At 53.1% G+C, this 12,278-nt stretch overlaps 1 protein-coding gene across 1 annotated transcript in view; it reads left to right on the top strand.

The window, feature by feature from the left end:
• Cdk18 (cyclin dependent kinase 18) overlaps positions 1 to 6,157 on the top strand; it is a 27,506-nt gene extending 21,349 nt beyond the window's left edge. Inside the window, exons 6-16 of the mRNA XM_005348337.3 lie at positions 276 to 390; positions 544 to 638; positions 911 to 973; positions 1,540 to 1,663; positions 1,819 to 1,939; positions 2,894 to 2,991; positions 3,151 to 3,256; positions 3,363 to 3,405; positions 3,945 to 4,035; positions 4,292 to 4,369; positions 4,880 to 6,157. Coding sequence (XP_005348394.1) covers positions 276 to 390; positions 544 to 638; positions 911 to 973; positions 1,540 to 1,663; positions 1,819 to 1,939; positions 2,894 to 2,991; positions 3,151 to 3,256; positions 3,363 to 3,405; positions 3,945 to 4,035; positions 4,292 to 4,369; positions 4,880 to 4,914 — 969 coding nt within the window. The 3' untranslated portion in view covers positions 4,915 to 6,157. The remainder of the gene's footprint in view (positions 1 to 275; positions 391 to 543; positions 639 to 910; positions 974 to 1,539; positions 1,664 to 1,818; positions 1,940 to 2,893; positions 2,992 to 3,150; positions 3,257 to 3,362; positions 3,406 to 3,944; positions 4,036 to 4,291; positions 4,370 to 4,879) is intronic.
• Positions 6,158 to 12,278: the final 6,121 nt, after the last annotated feature.

The following is a 12,278-nucleotide window of genomic DNA, read 5'->3' as shown; positions in this document are numbered from 1 at the left end:
GGGGAGCAGAGGAATGGGCAGTCCACTCCAGCGGGGGAGCGGGGGAGCAGAGGAATGGGCAGTCCACTCCAGCCTGGGAGCAGGGGAGCAGAGTATGAATAGGCAGCCTACTCCAGCAGGGGAAATTGATTGAGATACTTTCAGAGAAAGCAGACCATTTGAACAGAGGGAGTAGGGTACCCAGCTTGAATCCTAACCCAAGCAGACACCTAAAGGGTGGAACTGGGAACAGGAACAGGATCCTCCTGGGGCTGACCAGGAATGCTCTATCCCAGGGTACCTATGCCACCGTCTTCAAGGGGCGCAGCAAGCTGACAGAGAACCTCGTGGCCCTGAAGGAGATCCGGCTGGAGCATGAGGAGGGAGCACCCTGTACTGCCATTCGAGAGGGTACAATGTCCGGGTCTGCACCCTGTGCCTCTGGGAGGAGGGGCTCAACCTACACCTGGTGGGAGCCTGGGTGAAGGGCCGTCTTTGGCCCTTGGAAGGGATAGTGGGGAGGTATTGGTGGGCCTGGGGACCCAGGTGGGCCTGTCTCCCCAGTGTCTCTGCTGAAGGACCTGAAACACGCCAATATTGTGACCCTGCATGACCTCATTCACACAGATCGGTCCCTCACCCTGGTGTTTGAGTACCTGGTGAGCTGGACTGGGGCTGGCAGCCTCTTCCCCTGTGGTGGGTGAAGTGGGTAGGGAAAAGAGAGGGTGAGGGCCTGGGAAGGGTGGGGCAAGGGAAGGACCCTAGCGTTTGTTTGTCAATGAAGTTCCCATGCGGAAGAGGGCCAAGGGTTCAGAGCCAGGGCCCTGTGCTGCCAGCAGGCAGGGGCCAGACTGAAGAGGGCTTCCTTTCAGCCTGGGTCTGGACCACTGGCCAGGCAGGGGGCAGCACTGAACCTGACTGTCTGTTCCAGGACAGTGACCTGAAACAGTATCTAGACCACTGTGGAAACCTCATGAGCATGCACAATGTCAAGGTGAGGGCCTCTAAGGTAGGGACCTCATCATGGCAGCCACCTGTCATCAAGGCCAGCGTGGGGTGCTCCTCTTCCCACCAGCTGCTGAGGTTGCTCGGCGCTTCAAATGCAGGAAGGAGGGAAAGGCCACTTGGCTAGAAGCCATTCTGAGCACCCCAGCCGAGAACAGACTTGCCCTCCACTTCTGTCTAGCTGCTGGCACAGATTCCTCTCTTAACTCTGACTATCAAGCATGAGCTCTGCCAGAGTGAGGGGAGGCCTCTGAGAAGCGAGGAGGGCGGATGACCAGCTCTGGTGATGAATAACTGAGCACATCCACGCCCGCCTAGAGGACCCTCACTCCCTCTGCTCTACTTCCCATGTAGAGGCCATGCCAGCCCCTCACACTCACTGCCTCCTCTCCGTGTGTGACTCCTGGTGTGCACAGGTCCAAGGTGGCCTGCAGGGTGGCCAGCAGAACCAGGGAGCCTTCCTAGAGACTTCCTCTCTGGTCTGAGACAGAGGCAAAGGATCTCCCACATAGGACCTGGTTCTATCACACTTCCCCTTTTTCCTCTCTCCGCCAGATTTTCATGTTCCAGCTGCTCCGGGGCCTGGCCTATTGCCACCGCCGCAAGATCCTGCACCGGGACCTGAAGCCCCAGAACCTGCTTATCAACGAGAGGGGCGAGCTAAAGCTGGCTGACTTTGGTGAGGCAGACGCCAGGGTCAGGGGTCAGGGTTGGCAAGTGGGTCTGACCCCTGGGGTTCACAGTCTCCTCAGGATAGAGGGATTCTGAGGGATGCCCGAGAACCTGACTCTTCAGGACCCTTTAGCAGAGATTCAGCGACCTCTCTGTTCCTAGGCCTGGCCCGTGCCAAATCAGTGCCTACAAAGACGTATTCCAATGAGGTGGTGACTCTCTGGTACAGGCCCCCAGATGTGCTGCTGGGATCCACAGAGTACTCCACCCCCATTGACATGTGGTGAGTGAGCAGCAGAGAGGAGTAGGAGAGACTGTCCATGACTTTAGACCCTGTCCAAGATGACCTTGACCTTGCTCAGAGTACCCCTTCTCCCTGCTGTGCTACTGCTAGCAAATTAAATCAGAAATATATCAGTGGCTCTGAGCTTATAGACCCTCTAATCCTGTACTTCTGATATGCCTCCCCATGAGTAAAGGTGGGAATCGCCAGAGGGTAGATGAGTTTTCTCCCAGAACATTTGGAAGAGACATACTATTTGATTGTTAAAATTGACAAAGGTATGGTTTGGTATAGACAGAAGTTTCTGTCCCGCCTGGTCCTGTAGACATTCAGCTCCAAATAAACACAGAGGCTTATATTAATTACAAACTATGTGGTCTCTTAGCTCAGGCTTATTATTAGCTAGCTCTTACAACTTAAATTAACCCATAATTCTTATCTATGCTTAGCCCCATGGCTTGGTACCTTTTCCTGGTAAGACATTCTCGTCTTGTTTTCTCTGCATCAGGCTGATGACTGAGTCTCCGCCTTTCCTCTTCCCAGAATTTTCTTAGTCTCGTTGCTCCGCCTGTGCTTCCTGCCTGGCTACTGGCCAATCAGCGTTTTATTAAATCAACATGAGTGACAAATCTTTACAGTGTACAAGAGCATTATCACACAGCAATTTAGTGTAAAATGAAAACCAGCTCAACTTGAAAGCCAACCCAGGTTTCTGGCCAAGCCCAAGGCTCCCCAGAAAGTGAGAATATGCACCTGTCTTTCTGCCTAGCAGACTTAGGGGACCCAAGGCTCACAGAGAGGGATCGTAGTGGGAGTCTGGTTGGTTCTAGGAGCCTTTTAAGACCCAGAGGTGACCTCCCAGGCTTGTGTTAGGGTGTCATTGACTCCCTCACACAGAAGCCTTAGGAGGGATGGTTGTGCTTCTTGGCCTCACTGTTGCCCTTGCTTCCCCAGGGGCGTGGGCTGCATCCTCTATGAGATGGCCACCGGGAAGCCCCTTTTCCCAGGCTCTACTGTCAAGGAGGAATTGTACCTCATCTTCCGTCTCCTGGGTTAGTTTCCCTCTGTACCCTCCACGTTGCTAGCAGGGGTCACCAGAACTCTGTCCACCTAGGAGCACGGAGGACTGGGCGGGGTGGGAACTACTCTTTGTTGGCTTCTTCTGTGTTGAACCCTTGCAATATAAGCTTCTTACCATTCCAATTCTCCAGGGACTCCTACAGAAGAGACATGGCCGGGTGTGACGTCCCTCTCTGAGTTTCGAGCCTACAACTTCCCCCGGTACCTGCCACAGCCGCTGCTCAGCCACGCTCCCAGGTAGTCCCTTGCCAGGCCCCTGGATCCCCACTGTGATCTCCCTCCCAGAGGTTCGGGTCCCCAGCCTGCCCCTGGCTGTGCCTGTGCCAGCGCCTCCTCCTTGCAGGTTGGATACTGAAGGCATCAACCTCTTGACCAGCCTCCTCCTGGTGAGTCTCCTCCAATCCTACCCAGAGAGAGAGAGAGAGAGACACTAAAGAAAGTCCGGCTGGTAGCTCAGGCCTGCGGCTCCAAAGCCCCAAAGGGACACTAGTCCCTGTGCTTGGTACTCAAGGCCTGGTTGGGCACTTCCTGAGGACGGAAGGCTCAGTTTTCTCAACTGCATGGCGGGTATCAGTTTATGCTTTAGAAGATGCTGGGGATATGCCAAGATTGTGGGGCTGGCACACCGCCCACCTGGGAGCAAGCGCAGGGTAAAGGGTAGTTAGCGGTGCAATCTGCGAATAGCGCCAATACTCCCTCAGGTGATGATTGGCATCGTCTGCTCATGTATGCCCATCCCAAGAAGCTCCCCCCCCCCCCCCCCCCCCCCCCCCAAGCCCCATTGTAGTTTTTTCCTGATGTCTGAATCCTGGTATCCTAAGCCCTAAGGCTGCCTGGTTTGGGTCAGATGGGGGCTTCTCCCACCTCGGTCCATTTTCTAGAAGGTTTTCCAGCAGGGCCCAAGAGCCTACCCTGTGCCTTTCAGTACGAATCCAAGAGTCGTATGTCAGCAGAGGCAGCCCTAAGTCACCCCTACTTCCAGTCTCTGGGAGAACGCATACACCAACTTGATGACAGTAAGTACCCAAGGGATGGGGCCAGAACAAGGGAAGGGGCAGTGGATGTGGGTGGGGCTATCACAGGGGCTGGACCCTTGGGTCCAGGCAAGTCATCTTGGACACATGGCTACCCCTTCCCAATTCTCATTTGGAGAACTGAGTCTTGCCTGGAGGCTGCCTCAGCTCTGTGGATTTAGTGGAAGTGGGGACAGTAGGTACAGGAGCAAGCAGAGTGGCTCCCATGAGGCCTCCCCTCCCCTCTTCTCTTGTCCAGCTGCCTCCATCTTCTCCCTGAAAGAGATCCAGCTCCAAAAGGACCCAGGCTATCGTGGCCTGGCCTTCCAGCACCCAGGTAGGGCCACAGGCTCCCCTCTGTTAGAAGCAACCAAGTAGACTGCCTTCCCCAGGGAGGACTCTCCTTTAAGGAAGAGATGGGCCTGGCAGTCTACCCTTGGGGTGAGAAGTCTACACCCCCTCTACATACCTTATGCGAGGTTCCTCCCCCACCCACTGCCTTTTACAGTAGCCCTGACAGGGGTGCACCTGTCCCTGGTGGGTTCTCTTTGAAGATCCCAAGCTCCTGGCCAGTCCACACTTTGTCTCTAGCACAGCCAATGGCCTTGGACTGACAGTGGTTCCCATGCATGGTCTCTTGTAGTCTTTAAAACACCCTGTGGACTGGCACTGTAAATGCTTTCCACTTCAGTGAAACCGGGGCCCCTAGAAGATAAGTCCCAATTTCGCACAGCTCACAAGCAGCAGGGATGAGACCTGAATCCAAGTACATGCCCTTGCTTCCTGGATCAAAGTGTGTGAAGGACAAGGGTCCCTTTAACCCTTCCTGTCCCGCTCCGTTCTCCAGGGCGAGGGAAGAACCGGCGACAGAGCATCTTCTGAGCTGCGTCCACCGTGCTGCAACTCAAGGGACAGGAGGCCACAGGGAACATGAATTCAGGAAGTATGGGGCCTGTGTGGCCATCCGAGGGCTGAGCAATGAACGCCTGTGGCCAGTCTGAGGATCACTTGGCAGCCCTGGTGGTAGCAGTTGCTTCCTTTCCTTGCTTGCCACGCACCTCTGTGATGGTTCCTACCTGGACACCAACCCCTTTGTCACCCACTGTGGGATGAGGAGTCAGCTGCTTCCCTGAGAGGAAGTGAGGGGCAAGGAGGAACCTGGGACCCTTTCCCAGCTGCAGTGCGGGGGAGTTGGGGGGGGCTGGGTTTGCCTGGCTCATCAGCCTGACAGACCCCTTCCTTAGCCTTTGGACACGCTCCCTTCACCTTCTTCCCCTCCAAGAACAAGGACTACTCCAGGAACAAGGCCCTGGGACCCTGGAATTGTGCCAGTGTGTGTGCTAACCCCACCCCAAGGCATACCTCTCTGGAGCATCAAAAAAAAAATGGAGCCCCTCCTGTCACCACCCCGCCATACTGTTGTCCCTTCCTTGCCAGAGCCCTGTGCCCTCTGGCTTGAACCAAGGCTAAAGAGCACAGCGTGCTGCCCATGTCCATCTGCACCTGGAGGTAATCTGGGACCTCCAGCTGTACTCCTGCCACCTCAGCCATCCCCCTGCCCATCCCCCAGTCTGGAAAGGGTTGCCTTAAACTGGCAGGTGGAAGAGTACACTGTTCCTGGAGCTCTGACCTGGCCCCTGTGTCCCTTCCTCCCTAAACCACGCCCACGGGTGTTATCAGCCCTGAGGGATGATAAGTCAACCCTGTCTCAGGGTCCTGAGGCTGGCACCCAGATATGCACGGTCACCCTGACACTGGTACCAAGGTAGCCTTGGCTCTTTGGGGCTGGTGCGGCCTCTCCTCCATCCACCACCTCCTTCCTAGCCCTGTCTACCTGACCCTGGCACCAACCTCCAAAGAGGGTGGTCCTGAGAGCAAAGGTGCTGGCACCACTATGTAAGCTGGAGAGGGTACCCTTCCTCCATACCCACCTTGTGTTCCAGGTCTCCCCACACTTGGTTGAACTTGAAGGGCAAAGGCCAAGGGGATGTCAAGCCCATGTTTTCTCCACAGGCCCCATGCCCATCCCCACCCCTTGGAGCCTGGGTTCTCCCTAACCCCCTTCCCCACTGACTGTGAATGTCCTGTGACTCAGAGAAAACAGAGAATATATTTAATTCATGTTGTACAGAAAGCAGTGAGCAGTCTCATTCAGGAAATGTGGCTAATAGGACAATGCCAAAGACAGAGGACTAAAGACTCTTAAGTGTCTGGGCTTCCTGTACAGACACACAAACCAGGGAAGAGTCTGGTCTGTGACGTCACTGAACCTGCCCCGTGCTGGGGGAGGGACACCCTCCCTGCTATGTTCAAGGTCATTTCAACTCACCTGAGGATTGTGGGTGACACAGAAAACACACAGGCCTGGGTGTCTGTATTCTGCGTCCTGCCTTTGGCTCAGGGTGTGCCTGCGAGGTGGGACCAACGGGATGGCCCAGAGATAATCCTGAAGAGGTGAATGGGTTCTGGCTTCCATGGGTCACTCGGCTTTGCCAATACCACACGGCTCCTTGGCTTCATGAGATGGGAAGGCACAAAGATAAAAAGAGAATTGGGCCAGGTGTAGTAGTGTATACCTTTAACCCTAGCACTAAGGAAGCAGCAGGTGGATCTCTCTCTGTGCCTGTGTGTGTGTGTGTGTGTGTGTGTGTGAGAGAGAGAGAGAGAGAGAGAGAGAGAGAGAGAGAGAGAGAGAGAGAGAATGTGAGTGAGTGCTGAGTTGGTATGAAGGTGGCCACGCCAGGGCAGTGGCAAGGGCAGACCTTACTAATTTTTGAATGCACTTCCTGATGCTCTCAAATACACTTCCTGGCTCTCCTTCATGTCACACAGATCTTAAGTGCTGAGAATCCAGCTATTTTCCAGTTCACTGCTCAAATTTGTTCCAAGCCCATGCAGAATGCCCTAAGGCATACCTCCTGGCCTTATCTGTTCTGTGGTTTTTTTACTCGAGGGGGCTCCTGCTTCCTCCCCAAGGCCATGGAAGTTAAGCTAGGCCAGGGCTTGGTCCCTGGTTACACACCATTTCCCACACTAGATGCCATCAAAGCATCAGCGTGCAGAACCTCTCAGGCAGAAATCAGTGCTTTCTGTAGGGGAAAGGCGGGGGAACACGCAGACTGAGCTCCCGTGAGAAGATGACGACGTGCAGCCTGTATACTAAGGTGCCTTCCCTGTGCTTAGACCCATCTCACCGAATCACCGCTACAACCTCTTTCTGCCTGATCACATACAAAAACACTGGAGTCCCCTGAGATGAAATGCCTGGCCTCAGGTCACACAACAAATTAGAATCCCAAGTCCGTTAAGACTTGGAGATGTGGCTCAGGGGCAGAGGCTTTGCCTATCACACACAAGGTCCTTGAGTCTATGGGCCCCACGTTCCATCCTCAGCGCTGGGGAAAACCAACTCAGGAACAACAACATCAAAAAAAAAAAAACTTCCTAGAATTTTAGAACCCTGGGTCTGTGTTCGGCCCAGCCCTCCTTGGTCTTTAAGGAGGGGAGGGGAGGGAGAGAGGATCTTGTAAACAGTGAGACAGGGAAGCACGAAGCAGGTACAAGGAAGGGCGTGGGAAGAGTAGCACTGTGCAGGCGGACTCTTACCACACTGTGGGCCCAGCGTGTGCGGAAGTCCCTGCGTCTTCCAGAGCCCTCCTGTGCAGCTGTCCCTGTGTTTGGCTGTGGTTGTGAAGGTACAGGGAGGCGTGCCTGGGTCAAGGAACTTTCACCCTAGAAAACGGGCAGGCTGGGGGAGAGCTGTGCCTAGACCCTGTGAATCAGACTTACTCCAGGTTTGCGTGCACTTGGGAGAGATGTTGGCTTGGGAGGGGGAAGCTGGATCTAGGAGCGAGGCAGGGCTGAGTGACTAGCTATGAGCTGCCAGAGCTGTGGCCTGCAGGAGCCTCTGCTGGTCCCCAAGGGACCAAGCTGAGCCACAGCCCAGCCCCAGGCCCTGGAGCCCTGTTTCCTGGGTATCCAGAAGTCATTTCCTGATGCTGTGTGACACTCCTAACAGAAGCCTTTTGCTGGAGTCCCTGGTGAGTCATTGTCCCCTCTGGTACCACATTTACTGCCCTCATTCCTGGGTCAGGAATGCCCAGGGCCGCATCTGGCCTATCGTCCCCCATGCCCGCTTCCAGCTGCTGCTGAGAAGATCCTGTGTGCTGAGTGCTGCAGAGCTGGGCTGCCGCTCCTATGCTCCCACGCTCGCTCCCACCCCACCGATGGAACCTAGGGTTGGCTCTCTCCTGCCGCATTCTTCCACAGACGTCCCCTGCGGGATCCATCCCTAGACCCTGCCAGCCTTCTAAGCCAGAAGCGACTCCTCACAGACTCGGGCACCCTTCTTCATGCCTGCACAACCACAGCCACACAATGAGTGTGCCGACTTCCGCGCTTCCCTCCATATTAGAGGTTTGCTCTTGCCCCCGCTTTGGTCTTCTTTCCCTCTTGCTCTGTGGTGCTAGGTCCTACCCAGTGAGTGACTGAGTAGCACTCATACCCTGCCTTAGTTTCTCTTCCTGTTGCCGTGATAAAATACACAGACAACAATAACTCGGGAGACACAGCTCCAGCTCTTGGTTCAGTGGCCCAGGCTGCCATGGCGGGAAAGCCAAGGTTGTGGGAGCTCGAAGCGGCTGGTCCTAAGAGTCACATCACCAGCAGGAAGCTGGGTGTTGAGTGCCTGGACCCATTTCACTTTCTCTTATATAGCCCAGCGCCCAAGCCCACTTTGGATGGCTCCTCCCTCCTGAATTAACCTATCAGTCACTATCAGGCATGCCCAGAGGCTAAGAATGGATCCCAGGTGTGCCTGGAGGCTTGCCTCCCACATGATTCTGGATCATGCCAGGCTGGCACCACCACAACCCTCCCCTTTGTCAAGTTGACATTCAGACATATTACTTAAATCATAACCTTCCACCTTCTCATGACCAATTTATAATACCAAAAAAAAAAATCCACTATTTAATTCAACTTGAAAAACCACCTCCAGTCTTTAATAATTTTAACACCTTCTAAAATTCCAAGTCTCATCTGAGGCCCACAGCAATCTCTTCTGTGTGAGTTCCTATAAAATAAGAAATAAGTGACATACCTCCAGCACATAATGGCACAGAGTTAGCATGCCTATCCTAAAAGGGAAGAACCAGGGCTTAGCAAGGAATGGTCAGAATAAATACCCAAACCCAAAGGACAGACACTAAATCCTGCAGCTTCATGTCTGGCACTTGGGGTTCCTAGTGAAATCAACTGGGCTCCTAAAGGATTGGGTAGCCCTTCACCCCTCCATCTCTCTCTTGGGTCAGCCCAGCTCTGCATGTAGGTTTCCTCAGTGGACATTCCACATTCACGAATCTCCAATATCCTGTCGTCTCCCTGGTAACTTAGGCGTTTCTTTCACAATTTCACAGGAACATTGACCAGCAGGAACTTTGACTCTGCCACACATCTGGCCACAGCTGCTCTCTGTAACAATGGGACAGAGCGATGGGATCTTACTCTGTTGTTACAGAGAGTAGCCATAGCCAGGGGATGTGCGGCAAAATCAAAGTGTCAGAAGTCACTGTCCTCTGTTCCATCAGGCACCCCTACACTCACCCATCCCTCCCCTAGGTTCCCAGCCCCACTGCCCCTTATCAACTTAAAAGGGCAGCAGGCCCTATTCCTGTTCCATCTGCTATGACACTGGGTGGTGACATTGCTGATGGTCAGTAGCTTGCTCCAGATGAGTGTGCTGACTTCCCTCAGACAGATGGACAGGCGAGGGTGCACTTAGTACGGCAACATGATGAGACACCCCCAGCCACTTCCCTCCACATTAGATGTTTGCTCTTGCCCCTGCTTTGGCCTTCAGTGGAGCAAGATCCCATAGCTTCCCCAATTTTGTGCCTTTTGTATGCAAGGGATACAGTAAAACAAAACAAACAAACAAAAACTGCTGACGTGATCACGATCATTCCATGATAAGGTTAAGGTTTTAAGAAAATAACCAGCGGCATCTGGAGAGACCAGAACTGAGAAAGACGCAGACTGGGCACAGCCTAGGGCTAGGAAAATGGGAGAGAGTAGTGGAGACAGTGAGATAGCAAGAGGCAGAGACTAGAGCATAGTGAGAGAGAATAAGAGAACAGGGGAGGGAGGGAGATAATAGAACAGCAAGGCTATAAGGATGAGTAGCTAAGAGTAGAGAAGCCTGTGAGCTGGAGGGAGTTTAGGGTAGGGGAGGAGGTGAGAAGGGCTAGGATGTTAGCATGGACTTTGAAATCTGCTAACAGGTACTTGTGATACTGGTCAGCATGAGCTTTGATATTCTGACAGGCTCCATGGGTAACCATATGTCCCTTCTACCAGAAGTAAAGGAAATGCCTCTTTTGGGCAGATAGGAATTGGTTTCATGAATTCCTGAGAAATTTTGGCTTTTATCTAACTGCCAGAAGTCCTTTGGTCTAACTTGAGCTCATTTCTGACAGCCTTTTGGAGTCTGAGGAATTTGGAGTTTGTTCTAGAATTGACTCCTTTCATGCCTGCAAAGCCTGTACCACGTGGATGATGCTCCCAAGCTCGGCCATCAGCTTAGGATGGAACCTCTCCTGGGTGGGTGAGGTCTGCTCTCAGGACACCTTTCTTGCTGTCCCAGTGCCACTGGTTGCTCTTCAGTGATACTGGCCTCAATTACAGCTGCTTTCTCAGCACCAGCCTGAGAGCTCACCTGTCCTGAGATGTTCTCTGCCAAACAAATTGGCCCATTAGTTTTAAACTGAATTTCACCCAAGTTCTTAGGACAGAGGTAGAAAGAAACCAGATTCTGGGTCCAAATGTCAGATGGTCCTCAGCTGCATTGATACAAGCTTTGTCCCTCTCAGAAACCTCATGAGCCATTGCCAGTGTCTCTGTGGGCATACTTGTCTCTCAAGCTCCCATGAGAATGACCCATACGCTCTGCTTCCTCCATGCTAGGGTGTTTTTAGCCCCAACTCTCAGACGGTTCCACATTCCTCCCACAAACCAGTTCCAAAGGTCAGGCTCATCACGGTGATGATAATCAACTTTCTGTCTTCATTTCCGTTCCCATTGCAGGGATAAGACACAAGCACACAACCCCACACCCCATCTCACACACAATAATAATATAAATACTTGTTTAAAGTGCCCTAACAGGAAAATCGATGAAGAAAGGATTTAGTTCAGTTCCTAGTTCAAGGACCAGTTAAAACACAGCAGAAGCCTGAAGCAGGTGGTCACATCTTATCCACCTACCATCACAAAGCAGAGGGTGATGAAGGCTTTTGCTCAGCTTGCTGTCTCCTTTTTATACAGTCCAGGACCCAAGCTCACTTTTAGGCTGGGTCCTCACACCTCAAGTAATCTAATCGGAGGCATGTCTGGAGGCTAAATAATCCTTTGCAAGTGTGCCCAGAGCTCATCTCCTGGATGCCCGGGTGGTTCTACAGCAGAGGTTCTCAACCTCCCTAGTGTTGGGACCCTTTAATACAGTTAAAGGGTCCTCAAGTGGCAGTGACCCCCAACTACAAAATTATGTTGTTGCTACTCCATAGCTGTAATTTTGCTATTGTTATGACTCATAATGTAAATACCTGTGTTTTCCAATGGTCTTAGGCGACCCCTGTGAAAGGGTCAGTCGAATCCCAAAGGGGTCACGACCCGCAGGTTGAAAACCACTGTTCTAGAGGGTTTCAGGACAACACCAAGCATAGCAGTCATGTGACCCACCTGGGCGCAGTGGCACAGGTTGCAGTGCCAACTACTTGGCACACAGAGGCAAAATTCAGCACCAGCTTGGACAGCATAGAGCCTGTCTCTAAAATAAATAAATAGCCCAACCCAGGTTCTTCTCCAAGGAAGAAGCTAATCGCTGTACCTTTGTAACCATCCCTCAAATCCCGAGAAGCCTCAAATATCAACCCTTTCAGCACCCCGTCCACTTCCCAGTGATGTCAGCACATGGCTTAGCAGGTGTGGATATCACAGCAAGAACCAGGCAAGAGCACCTGCCCCTGCTCCCTGCTGGACTGAAACCGTCAGTACCTCCTCCTCCCCCAAAGTTTCCCTAGCTCCCTCCTCTGCCACCACTCCCAGTCACCTGCCAGGCTGTCCTCAGTGCCCTGTGTAAACACCACTCTGGCTTAGCCCCGCCTACTCTCAAGAGCTGTATAGCCTGTGGCTTTAGGATGTGGGTTTTGCCTCTTCTCCTGAGACTTCAGGCCTTGAGGGATGAGGAA

This window comes from Microtus ochrogaster, chromosome 6 (assembly GCF_000317375.1).
Source record: "Microtus ochrogaster isolate Prairie Vole_2 chromosome 6, MicOch1.0, whole genome shotgun sequence".
Lineage (NCBI taxonomy): Eukaryota > Metazoa > Chordata > Mammalia > Rodentia > Cricetidae > Microtus > Microtus ochrogaster.
The sequence above is the reverse complement of the archived record's forward strand: the minus strand, read 5'-3'. Positions and strand labels throughout refer to the sequence as shown.